Here is a 22,444-nt window from a genome sequence, read left to right as displayed (position 1 = left end):
TAAACAGTTCTTGTGACTTAACAGAACCTAAGTCAATTCAGTAAAACTACAGAAGTACACTCCTCAGATATGCTGCTGTGCCTGTGTGGATGTATTGCAGGAAATGAAGCCCAGTCACCCACGCCTCTGTGCTCACTGAGTTGTGTAGTAGGAGGAGCCAGTCTCCATGTCCCTTCATCTGAAAGTGACAGTGTGGCATGCATGACTCACACTCGAAGCTCTTCGCTGCCCTGGGATCAGCCTGTAACTCCTCCTGGAAGAACTGTCCATTCATAAGATTTAACAGCTGCATGAAAGCATATCTGGATCTGTTATTAAATGTAGACTGTGGTTAATTGTGACTCCCAAAGTGCTTCTCTGCATGAATCATCCAGTTTACAGCCATTTGTGATTTCCTGTCTCAACACTAGGGAGCCAAGTGATGACTACACATCTGTGTTAGTCCCACTCCCTGTACTGTTACTCAATGCAATCTCTCCTTCAGCATTTTTTCCCTCTGTTTTGATTTTTGAAGCATCTTTCTGGGGTTTACTTTCTAAATTTAAAAACATTAATTTGTGGGGACAAAAAAACTAACACATTAAGCTAATAATTATTATCCTGAATAATGTCTGTTTTAATACTGATCTCTATTCTGTGGTTCATAGGTATATCCCAGTCTCATCATGCAGTCAGATGGGGACATTGGACTGAGCCTGGAGGCCCAGCTGGCTAGTAAAGAAAGGGAGTGGAAGGAGCTCCAGGCTCTAAGGGTTCATCAGCTGGAGAGTTCCCTGAAAAAGACCCAGGAGGAGTGCTCCTCCCTCAGGTATACATCCACCTCATTTATGTCAACCCCTTGCTTTAAGATTAGCAACACGGTCCAGTCACCAACAGGAAAATACATGTAGCTTCTGAGGTCTGCAAACCTACACTGAATTATTTTATTCATTCATTTATATTTTGGGCAGTTCTTGCCTTTAATTTGACAGGGGATGTGAAAGAGTGACAGAAAGGGTGGGGAGAAGGGCAGTGAGTTGGACTTCAACCCATGGCTGCTGTGGGGAGGGCTGTGCCTGAGTGGTGAGCCATGGGGGGCCTCCACACTGATTTAATTTGAAGTCATAAAGTCCAGAATTGATCAATTTAGATGATGAGTCAGTTACATCAGCTATATTACCAGTGTTGCATTAAACACTGCTGGAAATTAAACAGAATTTAAACAGTGCAACACTGTTGTTTCCTTGCTTCAGTATAAAGTTGTGTAAATCTAACTGAACCAGTTACAACACACACAAAGCAGTTTGTTGTCACACTGCAAAATTATTATTTTCCCTGTCACTTTTTTGGGTGATATCCTAATCACTTATAATAAATACTTTACTAATGACATATAAATGATGATGAAGAATGTCTATCACAAGGTGGCAACTTCAAATCCTGCTTTGTGTCTGTGTTTCTATGTGGAAGTGGTTGGTGGTAGCTATTGAAGTCTCTTTTTGATGTTGTCCTGTTGTAGAAGCCGGTGGCTTTTCACTTTCACCATTGTTACAAACTGTACAGTCAGAATGTAAGTTTCCTCCAGACTCTGCTACTTTTTTGTGGGATTAATTCCCCCTCATCTGTGTTAAGATTGTTCCACACACTGCCAAACCAGAGTACAGTTTGTATACTGTGTATTTTCTAAAGTAGTGACTTGCCTTTGTGTGTGTGTGGTTATGTAATCAAGTCTCCAGTAAATTGAAATGCTATCTTTAGAACGTGACACCAGACATTTCTACTCATAAAGGGTCGATCCACGTTACAAAAGCTCATAACTTTAGTTTTATTTGTACAGGTTTTGAAATGTGTGTCAGAGATATCTGCCTTCAGCTCCAAACAATGTAGGTGTGGGGATTTCAGGAGTGACCAGCACCGTTTATCTGGGCAGACATGTTGCTATTGAAATGTCTAAATGGCATTTTTCAGTGCAGTCAGCCACACAAACTGAATTGCGTTCACCTCCATTGTATCAGGATGGAGGCAGAAATCTCAGACACAGATATCTCACAAAAACTCTGAGGTAAATATGTGCAAATTCGATATAACATTAGAATCAGAATCAGCTTCATTGGTCAACTCTGTTCGCATGCGCATGGAACTGGACTCCAGTCTGTAGATGTCAGTGTACTTACAACTAGTTTTAACAGCAATGGGCCTCATGCAAGAACCATAGTGTTTCCCACTCACCGTTGGGTAGACCTATGGGGGGGCGGCACAACAATCCGCCAGTGAGTCACCCAAATCAATCACAAAAGACACATAAAACAGCCGAGTCCATCAAGTTTATTATTTTGTATTTATATTTTTACTTATTAGTTTATTTAACAGGGACACTGCACATCAATCAACGTTGCTGTAAAGGTGCCAAAGTTAATCAAAAAGGCTTTTTCTCACCTGTAGTCCCCAGACAGATGTTACAGAGTCACCCTAGTAAAAAGAATATATTAAGATCATTAAACGCATAATAATAGGAAAATAAAGTATATAGTAATATTAGTAAAAATACAACATCATTAAGTACTATGTAAAACCATGCAAACCATGAATGAACGGAACAATATTGCGTTGGTCGAGCCAAAAGCCGAAAAAACTATTCGTGGCGGGCCGCCACGAATAAATGAATGTGTGGGAAAGCGTAGCTCTGAGCAGCTCGCGGCTCGGCTCGGTCGTTCTAAAACTAACTTGCAACCGCAATTAAAGGTAACGAACCTACTCCTAAAACTATAAGGATTATGGTAATTGGCCAATTTGCCAAAATGTTGAACTATCCCTTTAACCATTTCTTCAAATAGGCACTAAATAGACCGAATGTGTCCAGTTCTCTAATGTTGTCATGTATAATCTTGTACATGAGGCAAACATTCGTTAACATGTATATTATATGTATATATACAAAACAACCAGGAGGCCAAATCAAGGCTATGTAAGATACAAAATCAGAACACAACACTGTAACCACAGCCAGATCAGAGGCCTGTACTGTAAGGCAACCTGGACAACATGTTGTTATCTGGATTAACTGAACCTAACGTTCGTCTTGGATTACATGTACCTAGCTGGTTATCAACTGTCTCAATTAATCCTGGGTTTTCTCATTCAGCTACAAGCACACTCATGTAATGAGGCCGTGTTTTTTATCATAAGCAGCATTGTCAGAAGCATGAATAAAGCATTTACGGTACTTTGATATGAGAATGCAGGTAACTGTGGTTATACAATCGATATCCAAAAGTGATATTCAACAAGCTTAAATGTACAGAATACGATCACATTACTGCAAATACAAAAGAGAGAAACACTGGAAATGATTTGTAATTCTTAAAGTCAGGTTGAAGTCCATGTTGCTCTTTTTTCTTATGATGAACAAACTATTATGACCAGCTCAAACCAGCTCAAGTTATTGTCGGAGTGTTTCCTCTGCAGGGAGCAGAGAAAGAAGAGAGAAGGGAAGTAGTCCGTCTGTGATGCAGTTAGTGACTTCAACGTTTATTAATAATCATGGAAATATTGAAGTTTGTGAATCATTGACATCAGAGGTTTAGTTTTCATTTCCAGCTCTGGTTACAAAGTCTCCTCATGTTGTTCTGAGCTGCAGTGATGATGACAAGAGAGTCACTGTCAGGAACCCTGTCGGATTAAAAATCTGGACACTTTTAAAACCAGAGTGGACACAATGGAAAGACTATTGAAAAACGATTTGATTATTCATCCCTTATTAATTTTCACACTCGTTTGTTGCGTTCCCATAGAATTGGTGATGTTTTTCCAGTGATCTGATTGGTCAGTAGTTTGACTGTAGACAGAGATTGATTAGATCCCCTGAAGCTTAACTGAGGTAGCGTCATTTGCCCTGGTAACAAATGAACCACAGTCGTAGGACTGAAAATAGTTAAATCTGAAGTTACTTTGATAACCTGAAATCTTCATCATACAGACCTTATCCCCAGGGAGAGGGCTGGGTCTTAACCAGGAGCAGGGATCACCTGGGTACAGCTACAGAGAGGAAAATCACAAACACATAAATGAACAGATTTACTAGAAGCAGCAGTTAGGAGTCATTCAAATGAATATTTAAAATACAGTAGGTATGAATGAAATTCACGAGTGATAAATACAGGACTGTCTCAGAAAATTAGAATATTGTGATAAAGTCCTTTATTTTCTGTAATGCAACTAAAAACATGAAAATGTCATACATTCTGGATTCATTACACATCAACTGAAATATTGCAAGCCTTTTATTATTTTAATATTGCTGATTATGGCATACAGCTTAAGAAAACTCAAAAATCCTATCTCAAAAAATTAGAATATTTCCTCAGACCAAGTAAAAAAAAAAAAGTATAACAGCAAAACAAAATCAAACATTTGAAAATGTCAATTAATGCCAGTACTTGGTTGGCAATCCTTTTGCACGGATTACTCCATCAATGCGGCGTGGCATGGAGGCAATCAGCCTGTGGCATTGCTGAGGTGTTATGGATGCCCAGGATGCTTCAATAGCGGCCTTTAGCTCATTTGCATTATTGGGTCTGGTGTCTTTCAGCTTCTTCTTCACAATACCCCACATATTCTCTGTGGGGTTCAGGTCAGGGGAGTTGGCAGGCCAATCGAGGACAGTAATGCCATGGTCAGTACACCAGTTACTGGTGGTTTTGGCACTGTGGGCAGGTGCCAGATCATGCTGTAAAATGAAATCATCATCTGCATAGAGCTTTTCAACAGATGGAAGCATGTAGTGCTCTAAAATCTCTTGGTACACAGCTGCATTGACTCTGGACTTGATGAAACACAGCGGACCAACACCAGCAGCTGACATGGCTCCCCAAACCATTGGGGTGTACTGACCATGGCATTACTGTCCTCGATTGGCCTGCCAACTCCCCTGACCTGAACCCCACAGAGAATATGTGGGGTATTGTGAAGAAGAAGCTGAAAGACACCAGACCCAATAATGCAAATGAGCTAAAGGCCGCTATTGAAGCATCCTGGGCATCCATAACACCTCAGCAATGCCACAGGCTGATTGCCTCCATGCCACGCCGCATTGATGGAGTAATCCGTGCAAAAGGATTCCCAACCAAGTACTGAGTACTGTACTGAGTACACCTGGATCATTAATTGACATTTTCAAATGTTTGATTTTGTTTTGCTGTTATAAATCTTTTTTTTTTTACTTGGTCTGAGGAAATATTCAAATTTTTTGAGATAGGATTTTTGAGTTTTCTTAAGCTGTATGCCATAATCAGCAATATTAAAATAATAAAAGGCTTGCAATACTTCAGTTGATGTGTAATGAATCCAAAATGTATGACATTTTCATGTTTTTAGTTGCATTACAGAAAATAAAGGACTTTATCACAATATTCTAATTTTCTGAGACAGTCCTGTATATTCATCTATCGGTATCCATCTATTTATGCTGATGTGCTATTGTTTTGTTGTTGTTTTTATTTATTTTACATTATTAGTATATTACAATAATTCTTAACAATCACTGTGGTACTAGTCCTTGTTGGGGAACAATATTTAATGTTCTTTTGTAGTCTTGTAATCTATATTTCAGCAAAGCAACTCAGTAGTAGTCAGAGCTGATATAGTCTTTCTGTTCATCATCTGTTGCAGCCTGCAGTGCAACATCTCCTATTGTATACTATTATATTATCACCTCTAATATCTGTCTCATCACATGACACTTATGTTATTAGTCATGGTCTGCTTTGATTTAGAAAGATGTTTTTAGTGTCTAACTTGATGTCAGCCTCATTCCTCTATATGCCACAGTGCAGAGTCCAATCAGACCAGGTCCTTTGGTCCTTTGGCCCATCGAGGTTGTGTATTTCTTCATGAGTACTGTGATAACCACTTCTCTGTTTTATAATGCTTCATTTGTCAGAGAACAAAACCAGCAGCTGAAGGAAGATTTCCACTTCAACCTGGTCGTCCTGGAGGAACGAGACAGAGAGCTGGAGAGATATGATGTCATCACAGCCAGAGCTCTGACTGTGGAGCAGAACAGGTACAGTTCACCAGTGGCCAGATGACTCTAACTTCCTTAAGACCATATGTAGTAGCATTTCCTTCCGTCTTAACTAAGTTAGCAATGTTTCTGTCTGTTCCCTAGCGACCGCTGCTACTTTTCTCATCTCATTTCACAGAGGTTATTTTGTTATCTGTTAGATTTTCATTTGAAATGTGAAAAAACTAAATGAAAATCACAATAGATCAGGGGCGTCGTATAGCTCACGAGGTAGAACAGGCATCTCCAACTGTCCTGTCAAAAATAAAGGCAACAAGTCCCAAACAATACCTAAAAAATAAATAAATAGATTCACGATTGATTATTTGTTATTGATAATGTTGATAACCTAATTCAACGCTTTGGTGGTTTTAATTGATGCATGACAAGTAGAAAGTTCTGTCTCTGGGTGATTCCCCAACAAACAACATTTCTGTTCAATTGTTCAAATGTTCATTGTCTCTGCCAAACATTTTGGCAGAAACAATCATTTAACATCTTTGTTCCTTTCTTGATTTTTGGAGTGAAGCGCTGTGTCAATGAGATGCAGAGAAGGGTGACTTTGTACAACCACAGCTCACCTTGAGTGCATTACAATAAATCCAGACGGGCACAGGAAGACACGGTGTGTAAATCAAATCAGCTAACACTGAAATACTGGTGTCACTTACAGGCAGGAGGAGCTGAGCCAGCTCCGTACACAGGTTGCCAAGCTGGAGGAGCAGAGAGCCAGAGAGGCTGAGGAGAGGCAGGAGGAGCTGAGGAGGAGTCGGGACAGCGCGTCTCAGCACAGGCTGCAGCTGGACCAGCTCAGGAGGTGAGCCAAGAGAAGAGGAGGACATTTGCACCTTTGTAATCTTAGCAATGAAGCTTCTGTGTGCAGGACAGGGTTTAGTATTGAAGGGCTAGGGCCTGCTGTTGTGACAGCAAGTGAAGGCAGAGGTGGATTAGAGGTCAGGGCCTCGTTAGCATTACAGGTGTGAGAGGTTGGATCACTCAGGTCTGACTGTAGCTTTGAGGCAGGAAGGATTGTACCATGCAAGAAGCTCAGTGACAATGAATCTGTTTTTGTTTTCTCACTCCTCACCTCGATTTACATAGGAAACACTGCGTGCATTAAACCGACACCCAGCCAACCACAACCAGCTGTGTTAACCATCACTCTGCCCAGCTGCTGCATCACTCAGCACAGGCTGGCTCTGTCATCACTTAGGTCAAGTTGCTTTGTGGTACTAGATTTGCCATTTAATTTTATAGTCAGGCTCAGTTTGATTGTGAGATAGCTGAATTAATGATGTCTGTGGAGGGTGGAGTGGATGATGTTATCAGCTTTAGAGGCAAGAAAAAATCATGTCAACAGGCAAAGACTCAACGGAAATTTAAACCTGCACTAGTTTGTTTTTATCGGAGTTGCGAAACAGGATGAGGAAAACCACATGAGTGCAAATGAAGGGTAACTTTGCAATATTTTCTAGAATCATGTTGTTATGTATGTTCTTTCACATTTCATTTTCTCACCACAAACTTCTGTGTGTTCTTCTCTGCCACCCTCTGGAATGTCTTTGGTATTTTCTCTGACCTCAAATTGATCGTCGATTCCCGTCTGATCAGGTGTGGTTTGAGTGAAAATCAACTTTCTAAGAAACAAAACATCTTGGTTTTGACAATTCTACAAACTTGGTCAAATATTTCATTCCCCAAAAGAAATGTAGATTTACATTAAAAGGAAATCTCTTGATGTTCTCCATTACAGTCCGGGTTTAGTCTGTGTACTATAACACGGTGTCATACTGAATAACACGGAGGACTTGGTCCACTTTGACATCCTTAGATGTTTCTGGTACTTTCTAAATTGAAGCTGAGACTGAAGACCCCAAGTCTCCGGAATGTCGAAATTGTTTTAGTAATGTTAAAGTGATGCAGTCATCACCTGTCACTGTCTCAGTCTGCACTCATGTAGCTGTATTCAGTCACTGCTCAGCTTTTTGATTTCTTTTTTCTGTGTGTGTGTGTGTGTGTGTGTGTGTGTGTGTGTGTGTGGCAGCTCTATGGCTGGTGAAATTCAAAAACAAAAGGAGGAGTATGAGAGGATGAAATGGGATTTGCAGCGCAGAATACAAGAGATGGAGGGAGAGACGACCGTAGAGAGAGAGGTGAACACACACACAAACTTATGCCCATACACACGTGATCTGCAAACACACACACACACACATGCAAACCTGGTGTAATATTGATCTACGGTTCACAGCTGTGAATAAAACTATTCAGGCCTCTGCTACTTCCCCTAAATACATATGGTCATAAATGAATGTAAAACACACAGGGCCACTGACACAGTGTGCGTATCTTTATCACTACGTGACGCTACACAGTGACATGTCTTGTGTTACACCTCCTCACAGCTGGCTGTGTACAGCACAGGGCCATAAATAACTGGCAGAGCAGCCAGACATTCAGAGGAGAGCAGCAGCAGACCTTTAGGATGAACCCACACAAAAGACTCTGACTGCTGTGTGCATCTGTTGGGTTTGGTTACCATGGACATAACACATGTCCAAGTGTGTGTGTGTGTGTGTGTATTCACTTATCTGTCAGGTAAGACGAGCAGGTCATAACACTGAGTGGATCTAGTTTTGGCTTTGACATGTCTTCATCAAATAACATTATAAAAGAGCCATTATTATCCTGCTGCTGCATCCACACATACAGCGATGCCCAGCAACACTGGACAGGACAAATGGAATGGACTTACTTCTGTTCTGGCAGCAGCCAAAGGTCAAGGTCACTGTGACCTCACAAAACAAAATGGCCACAACTCATGACTTCATAGACTAAGTTTAATTCAGATGTTCATAAGGATAACCTGCATGTCATTTTATCAATTATCAACCTCATGATGACATCATATTCTTCTGCAGAAACTCTTCTATTATTCAAGACTATTAGGCCAGGTGGTTATTCTAGTCTAGTTTGATTTCATTCATTCTTTCTAATGAGTTAATTTGGTAACACTCTATAATAAGTACACACTATTAAGCATTCATTAAGCATTAAATACGGAATTCATCACTTATAACACATGAATACTCATTAGTATGTAGTTTATAAACCAGTTAAAAATGTTTTACTCATCATTGATAAGCACTAACTGTATTTATAAACTACATCCTAATGAGTATTAATGCTTTATACATGAAGAATTCAGTATTTATTAATGCTTAACTAATGCTTAATAGTCTGAAACGTTACCGTTAATTTTAGTATAACTATAATTTTTTATATAATGCGCGAATTTGAGTCCGATATCCGATACAAAAATGTAATATTAGATTATTGTTCAACTCTTTGTAATAAACTGAAAAAGGATTAAGCACAGGGATCTATACTAGGACCCCTCGTCTTATCACCTCCTTTGGTGGAATTATCCGCTCTCATTGCTTCTCATATCACCACTATGCTGACGACACCCAGCTACATCTGTTATTCCCAGCAGGTGACCCCCGCCGTCAGCCTCTCTGATATACCTACATAGGTGAATGAATAACAACACCTTCAACAAAACCTCCCTGAGACTGAACTCACAGTCAGTCAGCCTCTCCCTCGTGATATCTGTATGAAAAACACTTCTTCAGTCCTTACCTCAACCAAGATGGCAGGAAACCTGGGTGTCATGTTTGATGACCAGTTCTCCTTCTCTGACCACGATTCGTCCAAAATCAGGAAAATCAGGCCCTCCCTGACTCAGTACACCACACAGCTCCTGGTTCAGGTCATGCTTCTCTCACACCTCCACTACTGCACTGTTCTCCTGGTGGACTCTTACAGATTACCCAGAATGCAGCAGCACGTCTGGGTTTCACTTAGCCTTAAAGGACACATGTCTCCACATTGACCTACACTGGCTGCTGGACGCTTGTATCAAATTCAGAGAGGTCTGGACGTGCACCTTCTACTTGAACCCAATCATACAGGCTAATACTCATTCTCAGCCTCTGTGCTCTGTCATCACCATCCCTACATACTTTTTAATAATTAATAAACTTTAATTTTCGCTGTGGACACAGACAAGACAGAAAGTGAAAGTCAGCCCACTAATTCATCTGCACTGTTTGCGTTGACATCAGTCTGAAATGTGCAGACAGCTGGTTAGCAAGCGTTGGCAGAGACTGACTGAATGAAGTAGAATCTACCTGCTGTTCAACTTCCTCAGCCAGAGATTATCATCAACAAACACAAACAGATCTCAGATCAGTGTCTAGATGTGATCTCTATGTTCACTACCTGATAGCCAGAGTCAGTTTACCATCTTGGCTTATGTCAAGTTATACAGTAACGCAGATGAGATGAAACTGGCTATATGATTCATCTTTTAGTTATGACAGTCCTACAAACTGTGACAGTATTACCTGTCATTGCCCAATCTGTACTGGAAATGTTATCTGACCCTGACCACATCACATTTCTGTGCATGTGTTGAACAAATTAGAGTTTCTACCGGACCAGGCAGCAGTCTATGCAGAGTCACAACAGTTTACAGGACTGTTGTAACTCCAGGTAGTTCATGTCGTCAGCTGTCTTCTACATTATTTCTTAATTATACACATTGTAGGAAGTCGATTCCCACAAAGTCCAAGATTTACATATCATTTATTTATTTTATTGGGTTTAAGGACAGTGTGCACTAGCAATAATCATTTTTTTTAAAAAGCACCAGATTTGGCACGCACAGCATCACGCAACATACAACATCCTTTTTTTTTAGTTCTCCTAATAAAATGTGAATTGTAGCAGCAGGTGGCGGTGGACCAACCCTACCGTGTACACGTTTAAACGGAAAGTATTGCACCGTTTACATGTGTACATATTTTAGTACACGTTCACATCCCTAATGGATAGCATGCTAGCTGGCAAACAAAAACAAAAAGCTGTTGCTGTTTTGTTCTGTTGGAATGTTTCTCAAACATAACACCACATTTCTTATGAATTATTTTCCTTTTGACCGTAAAAGGATCTTTACTTTTTCATTGTAGCTTAACTTCAATTAACCTGAACTCCATCCAATCTCTGTCACTACTGTTTTATGTTAGCAGTGTTTGTGCTGTAAAATGATTTAAGATTGCAATCAAGCAGAGTTTTTATTGGCACCACACTGCCTGAAATCTGAACAGAACTGAAACGTGTAGTGTTTAAAATTTTTTCACATAACTAATCTAATTTCTGACAGGAGATGACAGCAACTTTTGAGAGTGAGCTGAGACGGAGGGAACATGAGTTCAAATTGAAAATGGACGAGATGTGTGCTGTGGTGCTGTCTCATGAACTCAAGGTGAGGAGAGTAAGAGACGATGTCTTACTGTGAATGTGTGTTTCAATCATGGTCTGTGGCTTAATGTGGGCAAAAACAGACACAACTACTGTTGAGAACTTACATTTAATGCAAAGTAAGTTAAAAGGGATAGGTCAACATTTTGGCAGATTGGCCCATCACCATAATCCCTATAGTTTTTAGTTTTAGGAGTAGGTTCGTTACCTTTAATTGTTGGTGCAAGCTATTTTTAGAATGGTGGAGCAGAGCTGCGAGCTGCTCAGAGCTACACTACGGAGGCTCATGGAATTTCTTGGTTTCCCTCATCAAACTATTATCTCACAGTGTGGTGAATGTGCAGGTCACAATTTATCCACACGAGTGAATTTGGAGTTGTTGGATTGTGTATTTGATGAGGGAAACCAAGAAATTCCATTAGCCTCCGTAGCGTAGCTTTGAGCAGCTTGCAGCTCTGCTCTGCCGTTGTAAAAATAGCTTGCACCGAGAATTAAAGGCAACAACTACTAAATTTATAGGGATTATGGCAATGGGCCAATTTGTCAGAATGTTGAACTATGCATTTAAACAATATAAAATAATTATGACAGCAAGTTTACCTGATTGATTTTCTTGTTGAAATCTAATCTTCTCATAGCAAATCCTCCCACGTGTGATGATGTCATCAGCATTTGTTGCAGTATGCATATGTGTGTGTGTCCGTGTGAAGGTGAAGTTGCTGTCTAAAGAGACTGAAGTCCACTGCCAGGCTCAGCTGCAGGCCACCGAGGCTCTCCAAGCCCGCGAGGAGCTCTGTCAGCAGATACAGACTCAGCTGCAGCTCAGAGACCAGGAGATCAGAGACCTCGCTGCTGCCAAGGACCACAGGTACTGCACCCATCTGGAATGTCTGTGTGTATGATATGTATTTACGGTACATGTGTTTCAAACGCAATGTCTGTCCTCTGTCTCAGAATAAAGGAGCTTGAGGATGAAGTGAAACGGATGGAGACCAAACTGAAGAAAAAGGATGATGACAACATGAAGAAGTGAGTTAATAATAACACAAGTAATTTTTTTAGTTAAATAGATGCAACCAAAATAAAAAGGTCAAGAATAATTGTTGCCAACAACAGCCAGGGCTAAGACAAGATCCAATCCAATCCAACAGCCGACAGCCTGAGAGCTTCAGCATCCTCCACAGTTCAGCTTTCTACCTGCAGGAGTCCTATGTTTGGAGAGCAGGATTGATTATTTTTGGGAGAAGATTAGATTACAGCAGGTAATGGGAGGCTGTGTCATCCTCTGTCCAACATGGACACAGCTCACCCACCAGGCGCTGGATCAAACTGTCCCAACTATAAAAGTCCTTCACTACTACTATTACTGCTCTTACTACTAGGGTTACCACTACTACCACTACTCATAAAGTTGATGATGATGATAATAATAGCACTAAGAGAGGTAGAGATTTGACAAAGTGTCCGTCCTGGGCTGGGAGACATTTTGCAGTGAGACAAATGAAGTGAATAAAGTCTCCAGCCTTCATTAATATTTAATTCTTCCAGCACAGCAGGATCTAATGGCAAATGAGTCACTGTGCTGTTGCGTGAGTGTCCACACAAAGACAACAACTATATATAGTGAATTTATTTTTAGTTTATAGTTAACCTTTTTCCTACAAATCTCCTAACCCCGTTGCCTCGGGGTAGCTCACGTAACATCTGTGCTGTTAGTAAGAGTTTTCAGTTGATGTTCGATTCTGGGCTGTTCTTCCATATGAGGCATTATTGTGCAGCGGTGTATCAATGTAACTGGTAAGTGAATGGGATCTTTTTAATCAACCACCTGCAGTAGTTAGAAAACAGGTTTTTATTTAAGTCACTAGTTCTTCACTAAAATAGCTTCACTCATGTTAATAACCACAAAGAATGTCCATAATCTACAGGCAGGAAGAAGCTCTGGCATACACTTCAGGAAGCATGAGCAAGATCCAAGCAGGAACATAAACAGGACACTTGGAGGCACATGGAGGGAAAAAAACGACTATCTGACCAAGAGTGAGGGGAGCACAGAGACCTAGAACTAGTCTAGAGAGGAGATGACGGTGACCCACAGGTCACATCTGGGTTGGTCACATGATCCCAAAACAGCAGGAGGCAAAGTGTGTAAAATGTGTTTGCTCTAGCTCCCTTTGTCTAACAGCAAATGAGATTTCACAAGCACAAAATTAGTGAGTTGCCGCTGAAATCTGGCACCCACTGTAGGGTTGAACAGTGCTGTAAAAAGACAAATTTCAGCATATTTACTGTACACATCCAGTGCATGTAACACATTCAGCATTTTAATTTGTTACAAATCAATACAACTGGAGCTTTCATAGTTTATTGATAAGGAATTGTTCCTAGGTCACAAATATGCGCTCCAAAATTACAACAGTATGGCAAAAAAAAACCCCCACTAAAAACCCGGGGCTGGGGAGCTGGGCAGCAACCTTAGATGGAAAATGACTGTCTGTTGGGTGGAACAGCTTAGATACACATCTGCTTTGGCAGCCATTCTTATTGTACATAGAGAGACTCCCTGTAAAGTGTAAAATTGCTATGGCCCTGTGATTTTTTATTTATGTATTTATTTCATATATATTATTTATTTATTCATTTATTTTTGGGTGTGTATGGGTGTATACTACAGAAGCATATTGCATTCACTTAAAAAAAAACCTTACTTCTCGCGGGTTTTGAAATCTTAAGTCATAAAAAATGATTACTCCAAAAAACAGAAATAATTACTCAGAAAAACTGACAAAAATATTACTCAGAAAAAAAAGAAAAAGAAATTATTCTGGGAAAAAAAAGAAAAAATTACTATTTTTCAAGTGAATGCAATCCGCTTCTGTAGTATACCTACGTGCATGTATTACTCACTTTATTTATTATCACATATGATTATTATTCTTTTGTTTTTTATCCTCCCATTTGTATGTATGGATCTTGGCAACTGTGTATACATGCAAATTCAATATTTGCATGTATAAAAACGAAATCAGGTGTGATTAAAATGTTGCACAATGTGAAATGTCTCATGGTGTCTAACTGTGACTGTTTCTGTAAAGATATGAGGATGCAGTCAAGGCTCTGAAGAAGTGTGAAGTCCAGCGGGAGGCTGAGCGTCAGGCCCACACCCAGCAGCTGCAGAAGGCCGAGAGACACATCGTCAAACTGCAGGAGAAAGTCCAAGCTCTGACTGCACAGATACGTCACATGCAGGACGAGCAGCGGGAGGCCGTGGAACAGAAAGAAAAGACAATCCAGAGGTGAGACAGACACTGATGCAAAAAAAAGACAGAAAAGCAACCCTCACCATATCCTGTAAGCATTAACAGCCTATGTGTGTGTTTGTGTTTTCAAAGGCTTCACACAGAGGTAGAAATGACCCGGGCTGGCTGGGACAAGTATATGAGTGATGTGTCCAGTGAGATGGTGGTTAAAGACACAGAGAGGATCACCCTGCAGGACAGAGAAACTAAACTGAGGACTGAGCTGGAAAGAAGCAGGGAGGAGACGGAGAGGTGAGAGAAAGGAGTATGAGTAAATGATGTATTCTGATTATGTCCCTTTATAAATAAGAGTTGATCTAGTCTTTCAATTTCTGGAATGCGTGTGTGCTGTCAGGTACAAGCAGCAGCTGAGTGCAGGTCTGAAGAGGGAGCAGGACTTGGAACAGACGCGTGTCCAGGTGGAGCTGGAGTGGCAGAGACGCTGTGAGGACATGAAGGCTGAACACTACCTTGCCAGTGAGCAGCTAATACAAGACCTGACCCAAGCTAGAGATCAGGTCAGCCCCACACCTCATGACCGTGAACATTTTGATATGATCATTTTATCAGTGACAGTTCTTCCCATGTGGACTTGAAGTGTATTCTGAAGTGTATTTACTCAGGGATCAAGTCTAAAACTCTATAACTCTGTAACTCTGGCTCCATGTCACAGTCGCAGCACATGTTCACCAAACTGCACTGCAGGGAGAACTGATCTTTCTCAAGTAGGAGAAACTAGAAACCGCAAAGAAATATGAACAGTGTCAATAGAGTCAATTATAGACCTTTACTTTACACAGTTTAAATGGCAAATGAAAGTTCCCTGTTAGAACAGGCCAAGCAAGAGTTTTGTGATGTAACAAGATAAAATGATGTGACAAGAAAACGTTCTGTTTCTGAATAAAACAAGAAAACTAAACATGTGTTGCTTCAGCCACATGACCAAAAAAAAAAACACATGTTTAACTGTGAGTGATGCATCTTCAGCTCATCACATCACTTTAGTTGGACACTCCCATCCATAGTGTATCTAAGACACTGTGCTCCCTGACACATACCTTGCTGAATTTCTACCTCTTCAGCAATGGTTTTTGCACATTTGTGATTCCAGATACACAATTATCACAAACTATGATTACAAGGCTCATTAAATCTCTCTGATGCTAAGCAAACAGCAGTCTCATTAGTGCATGCTACCCCACTGAGGGAATCGATCTTGATCTGTCCAGTTTGTCTGTGTCCTGCTCTGAAGGCTCAGAATGTTACTAACAGAGGTTTAATGTTGGTCCTTGTCTGCAGACGACTGCAGAGCTGAAGGAGAAAGAACAAGAGCTGCAGGACCTGACTGTCCTGTTACGTTCTGTAAAAATGGAGCGAGATCAGGCCGTACAGGTAAGAATACCTCCACCTGCCACTGGGCAGGCATCAGAAAGAGCTTCCAAAAGATGAGTCATGGTGGTTTTGGCGTCTGAGTATTTTTGGTATTTGACATTTCTTTTTCAAAACAGAAATAAATAGACGAGAGAACGATGAACCGAATAATAGAATTCAAGGTCACATGGACCTCACGTTCTGGTGAAAGCAATACATCAGGAGCACCCAGAGGGAATGTCATTACTTCTAGTTCAAACATTCACTTGAACTCAAGGATGGACGGTTTTAGAGGTCAAGGTCAAGGTCACTGTGACCTCATGAAAGATGATTTTTGCTATAACAGACAAATTTGTACGTTAATTATCACACAATCTAAATCTGACTTAAACCACTGAAGTATGGTAACCAAAGTATTATAAACTTTTTTTTTTTTACTTTACTTTCTCTAAAACATGAAAACGTTGCATCATATTCTGTTACTGCAGGAGGGTTTTTCATGGTTGTTGTTATTAATATAATTTTTTCTTAAAATCTGATGAACGTAGTTTGGAATATGTAAATGCTGAAAGCTTTTGGTGGATTTTCCGACACAGCAGCTTCATGATCTAAGTGTCAGATATCGGAGTTGTCAAATGTCTTTTGGTGTGAGACGCACATACTCATAAACACCGTCTCAGCTCTCAGGCTGCCCAAACAAACCTCACACCAAATAAGAAGCTTCAAAGCCAGCCCTTAGTCCTAGTTACATCGGAAACACAGGGTTTCTCATCAGGACAGCTTGAACATGAAGCTGTTATTTTTTTTAAAGGTTCTGTAATCATCTCCTGATGGCCGCACTGTCATTTCAAATCTTGTTGTGGGGGCCACTTTATATATGTCACTTGTATTTCAGAGGACACAAAGAGCTGAGCACTAACACATCTCCCATGTACCCAAAATATATATTTTTCTATTTTAGCTTTTTGTAATCCTTAAGGTGTCTAGTAAATGAATTTTGATGATCCCCACGCAAATTATTGTCCCACACATGTTTTTTCTGTGGCCGTCCTGGATTTCCGACTGTGAAAAATGAAAAATTTGAATCTATATAGCTCCTGAACTATACATCCTACAGAGGTATCCTACAACCGACCCCATTTTCTTTTTGCTCATGGCTTGAGGAATTGGTAGATCTTTTTCAGAATTTTCAGAAATCATGTTAGGAAATTCATGGTGGCAACCAATATAGCCAAAATAAACATTCATGGGACAATACTTGAAGATTGTAAAAATATAAAAGTATGGGGGAGGAGTTCCTGTGATCAAATTTTGCCTTTTTAAAAAAAAAAAATTTGTGTTTGAGTTTTTATATACCACACATGATTTAATCTGTCTCCATCTCTCCCAATTCCTCATGCCAAGACAAAAAGAAAATTGGGTCGGTTGTGTTTGTAGGATGTATAGTTCAGGAGCTTTATAGATTTACATTTTTCATTTTTCATGTGTACAAGTTGTGACCTGCACATTCACCACACTATTAATGGAACGTTACCAGACAGAGTTGTTTTCGAGGCAAATGTGGAGACTGCTTGCCGAAAAACTGCCCCAGACGGGAACGCGCATCAGTGGTCTTGCATGAATTTACCTCAAAAACATATTATTATCTCATAGTGTGGTGAATGTGCAGGTCACAACTTGTCCACAAGAGCGTTTTGGAGTTGTTGGATTGTGTATTTGATGAGTTTGATGAGGGAAACCAAGAAATCCCATTAGCCTCCGTAGCGTAGCTCTGAGCAGCTCGCGGCTCTGCTCCACCGCTCTAAAAATAGCTTGCACCGACAATTAAAGGTAATGAACCTACTCCTAAAACTATAGGGATTATGGCAATGGGACAATTTGTCAATTTATCCCTTTAAGGATTACAAAAAGCTAAGTTCGAAAAATATATCTATCCCCCTCCTTCCTACTACTATTCCCACACTTTATAATATAAGCAGTATGGATCACCTCTCTAGGCAGTAACACTGTGCAGGTCTTTTCTCCTCTACATTAGGGTTAGCTAACCTCCTCCACGCCCGCCGCACACCCGTGCATCACATGGGGGTATTGTATGTTCAGTCGAGCTGATCCCACATACACACATTTAGAGCTGTCCCGTGTTTTGGCCTTTGGCCTTTTCCCCGAGCATCCTGAGAGGTATGGTGGCCTTTCAGTCTGGCTCTGTGGCTTCCCAACATACCAGCCTGTGTGCGCTCCACTGGCACCGGGAGCAAAAACACACAAGGCCCCCCCGTACATGAAAACCTTCTCAAGTGACTCATAAGGCACTTGAGCTAAATACTTGGATAGAAGCTCTACATAGCAAGGTGTGATCTATTTGTTGACTTATTATCCAAAGACATTAGGCCGCTGCACGTTTCAGTTTTCTCTGAGGATGTTAGAACTTTATGGCTGCCATGGTTCATCTATGTGAGGGACCGAGTCGGTTGCAATGAGGACAACAGATAGTAACTTCAAAAAAAAGGGGTTTTATTTACCCAAAATATACAGAAACAAAATTACTCAAATGAACATAAGGTCTGGGCCCATAAAAGAGGTCAAATTAACAAACCTGTGCAAAAGTCAACTGAATAAACTAACAGAAGACAAAACAGAACAGAATTAAACAGACCTAACTAATGAACACAAGGGAGAACTTATATACTGGGTGGTCAGCCCATACTAACAAAAGAGGGGTTAACTTAAACCCTAAACACAAAAGACCACAGCTAATTCACAAACAAACAACTTAGGAAAGGTAACGTATTAAAATAAACACAATCTATGCATAACCAAACAAACTGAAATTACTAATGGTCTAAGGAAAATAATAAACATAACTAAAACACTAAACTTCCCCCCATGGTGCACCAGCCCTTGGGTTGGCCCAATTAGTGCCGCCTCCTATAAAATGGCCGAGCGTGTGGGGGCGGATCCTTTTATCAGGAGGATCCCAGCAACACCAACAGCACCAGCAGCACCAGCAGCACCGGTAACGTTGTCATGGCTGTGTGGCCACAGCTGTGGCCATCACACACTCCCCCCCTTCGGAGTCTTCGCTGGAACAGCGGGAGAGGTAATCCGCAGTGGTGTTATCCCTGCCAGGGATGTGCTGCACCGTGAACCGATATGGCTGCATGGCAAGATACCACCGGGTGATTCGCCCATTAGTGTCTTTCATCCTCTCCAACCATTGCAGTGCCTTATGGTCAGTCTCCAAAGCGAACTCTCTCCCCAGTAGATAATACTTGAATGAGTCCAGGGCCCACTTCACCGCCAAGGCTTCTTTTTCCACTGTGGAGTAGCGGACCTCTCTGGGGAATAACTTCCGGCTGATGTAAGCCACAGGATGCTGGTCCCCTTTCACTCCCTGCAAAAGCACAGCTCCAACACCCCTCTCAGATGCATCAGTTTGCAGTGTGAAATGTTCATTGAAATCTGGACTGTGGAGAACAGGGCTCTTACTCAGGGATTCCTGGATGTCCTTAAAAGCAGCCACTGCCTCAGCTGTCCACTGGATGTGGTTGGGGCACCTTGAGCCAGTTCGGTCGGTCAGGAGGGCAGCCCTGGCTGAGAAGTTCGGGATGAACCGATGGTAAAAGCCAGCCATCCCCAGGAAGGATCTCAGCTGCTTCCTACTCTGTGGGAGAGGACACGACTTGAGTGCATGCACTTTATGGACTTGCGGTTTGATTAACCCACCTCCAATGGTGAAGCCAAGGTACTCTGTTTCCTCTCTGGCGATTGCACACTTTGTGGGATTGACTGTCAGGCCTGCTGACCTCAGGCGATCCAGGACTTCCTTCAAGTGCCTCAGGTGGTCCTCCCAGGTGGCGCTGTAGATGACAATATCATCGAGATATGCACAAGCAAAATCAGACAGTTCACAGAGTACCTGGTCCATTAATCGTTGAAAAGTTGCAGGGGCCCCGTGCAACCCAAATGGCAAGACTGTGAACTGGAACAGCCCCCAGGGAGTCCGAAAGGCTGTCAGCTCCTGAGAACTGCTGGGTCAGGGGCACCTGCCAGTAACCTTTACACAGGTCAATTGTGGTCAGGTATTTTGCCTTCCCCAGGCGCTCGATGAGGTCGTCAATCCGTGGAGTGGGGTATGAATCAAATTTTGAAACCGAGTCTCAGGTACCTGAAGTCGATACAGAAACGGATGGATCCATCCTTCTTCGGGACCAGAACCACGGATTACACCACTCACTTTTCGAAGGTCGGATTATACCCAGGGACAACATGAGGTCCACTTCCTTTTTCTGGGCCACCAGGAGGCGCTCCGGTATCCTGTAGCTCATCCGTCTCACAGACACATCAGGTTTCAAAATAATATCATGTTCCACAATATCTGTACGCCCAGGATACTCTTGAAAAATTTCTGAGTTAATCAAAGTCTTCACCTGAGTCTGCTGGTCCTCAGAGAGGTGGCCCAAATCCAGGTCAGAGGATACTGATGCCGGTAAAATACTCATCATCCGCCTCCTCTTTCCTCCTTCACAGCCTGGATCAGCAGCACCCTTGCACCCTCTCCAGTCCTTGGGAACATTCTTTGAGGAGATTCACATGGAGAACCCGCTGGCATGATGACGTCCTGGGTTAGAGACCTGATAGGTGGTGGGCCCAAGCTTCCTCTGAACCTCAAAAGGCCCCTGCCACTTTGCCAACAGCTTGCTAACACTGGTTGGCAGCATATCCAGGACCTTTTGACCTGGTTCGAAGCTTCTCTGCCTGGCTGACTGGTCATACCAGGTCTTCTGATGTCGCTGGGCCTCCGCCATATGTGCCTCTGCCAGTTGACTCATCCTCTGGAGTTTCTCTCTCATCTGTACCACACATAAGAAACAACATTAACAGGCCCCTCCCTCCTGTGATCCCCTCCCAGGTCTCCCGCAGCAAGGCCAGAGGACCCCTCACCTCATGACCATAAAGCAGTTCGAAAGGGGAGAAAACCTGTAGAGGCTTGGGGTACCTCCCTGTAGGCGAAGAGGAGGTAGGGGAGCCATTGATCCCAGTCAGATCCAGTTTCATTAACGAACTTACGGAGCATTTGTTTGAGGGTCTGGTTGAACCGGTCTGTCAATCCATCTGTCTGCGGATGGTATGGGGTGGTGCGTACACTCTTTATGCCAGCAGCTGGTAAACCTGTTTCAAAAGGTTGGACATAAAGTTTAGTGCCCTGGTCTGTCAAAATTTCACAGGGGAATCCCACTCTTGAAAAAAACTGAACCAGAGAAAAAAAGCCACAGTTTTTGCTTTAACAGATTTCAATGGGAACACTTCAGGATATTTTGGTACCATAATCGGTAATGACCAACATGTAACGGTTGCCTGATTTACTCTTTTCCACAGGGCCAACAACGTCCATCCCCAAGCGTTCAAAGGGAGTAGTAATGATGGGGAGTGGCTGGAGAGGAGCTCTGGTGGGGCCTCTCATTGAGGTCTTTTGGCACTGAGGGCAACTCCTGCAGAACTGGGAAACATCAAAACTCAAACCTGGCCAGAAAAAATGGTGTTTAATACGAGCTGTGTCTTGTGAGTTTCCCCAGGTGGCCAGCCCAGGGAATCGAGTGGGCCCAAGGTAAGTACCATGTCTCGGGCCACCTGCGGGACTACTAGCTGTTTAACCTGGCTATGCTGACGGTAAAGAACCCCATTCTGAAGGAAGTACTCTTCCGTCCTGCCATCAGGTTCCATCTCAGGCTCCCTCTCCTTTGCTCTCTGAAAAAAGACAGACAGTGTTGGGTCCTCTTGTTGCAGTTGCATTATGTTGTCAGGTACTTGAAAACCTAAAGGCACATCTGGAGCAGCCTCAGCTGATGAATGTAAAGCAGTGTGTTGGAATTTCTCTTGCCTCTTTTGCCTACGGGGCTTCCGACACTTCCCGGGCTGTGTTTCAAGCCTGACACCATAGAATGGCAAGGCACTGAGGGCTGGGAAATCTACCTCCCCCTGTTTAGCTTGTGCTCTGGTGACTGCAACATTACAACTTTGCACTGGATTTAGCAGATCAAAAAGTACAGGGATGTCATCACCTAAAAACCACTGGAAAGGGCAAGTTATCTGCAACTCCAACATTTAACAGATAGGCCTGTCCATGTACTTCAATATAGATGTCTGCCGTGGGGTAAAACTTCTCATCACCATGTACACAGCAAATGGGAATAGTCTCCAGAGTGCAAACAGTATTGGCTGGCACATATTTCCTGTGCACAGAGTTCTGAGTACTGCCAGTGTCAATCAGGGCTCTGAGATGTTCTCCATTTATTTTGACATTGGTTGTTTTCATGGACTGGTTAGTGTGAGGCTTAATGTCAGCTTGGCGTGGAACAAAACACATTTGAGTGAGCTTAGCTGGATTCTGTGGGCACATTGGTTTAATATG

At 42.0% G+C, this 22,444-nt stretch overlaps 1 protein-coding gene across 3 annotated transcripts in view; it reads left to right on the top strand.

Moving 5' to 3' along the window:
* The window catches only part of ccdc57 (coiled-coil domain containing 57), a 47,739-nt gene that overhangs the window by 1,430 nt on the left and 23,865 nt on the right, over positions 1-22,444 (top strand). For all 3 annotated transcript variants that reach the window (XM_085761719.1, XM_085761718.1, XM_085761717.1), the window contains exons 2-12: positions 648-808; positions 5,918-6,040; positions 6,714-6,857; positions 8,085-8,193; positions 11,268-11,369; positions 12,076-12,233; positions 12,320-12,394; positions 14,461-14,661; positions 14,758-14,916; positions 15,020-15,182; positions 15,964-16,056. In XM_085761719.1, the coding sequence (XP_085617845.1) occupies positions 648-808; positions 5,918-6,040; positions 6,714-6,857; positions 8,085-8,193; positions 11,268-11,369; positions 12,076-12,233; positions 12,320-12,394; positions 14,461-14,661; positions 14,758-14,916; positions 15,020-15,182; positions 15,964-16,056 (1,488 nt within the window). The remainder of the gene's footprint in view (positions 1-647; positions 809-5,917; positions 6,041-6,713; positions 6,858-8,084; positions 8,194-11,267; positions 11,370-12,075; positions 12,234-12,319; positions 12,395-14,460; positions 14,662-14,757; positions 14,917-15,019; positions 15,183-15,963; positions 16,057-22,444) is intronic.

The sequence above is a fragment of the Trachurus japonicus genome, chromosome 19, assembly GCF_045865225.1.
Source record: "Trachurus japonicus isolate A0001 chromosome 19, Traja_1.0".
Lineage (NCBI taxonomy): Eukaryota > Metazoa > Chordata > Actinopteri > Carangiformes > Carangidae > Trachurus > Trachurus japonicus.
Note: the sequence above shows the minus strand (reverse complement) of the source record. Positions and strands in the feature narration are given on the sequence as shown.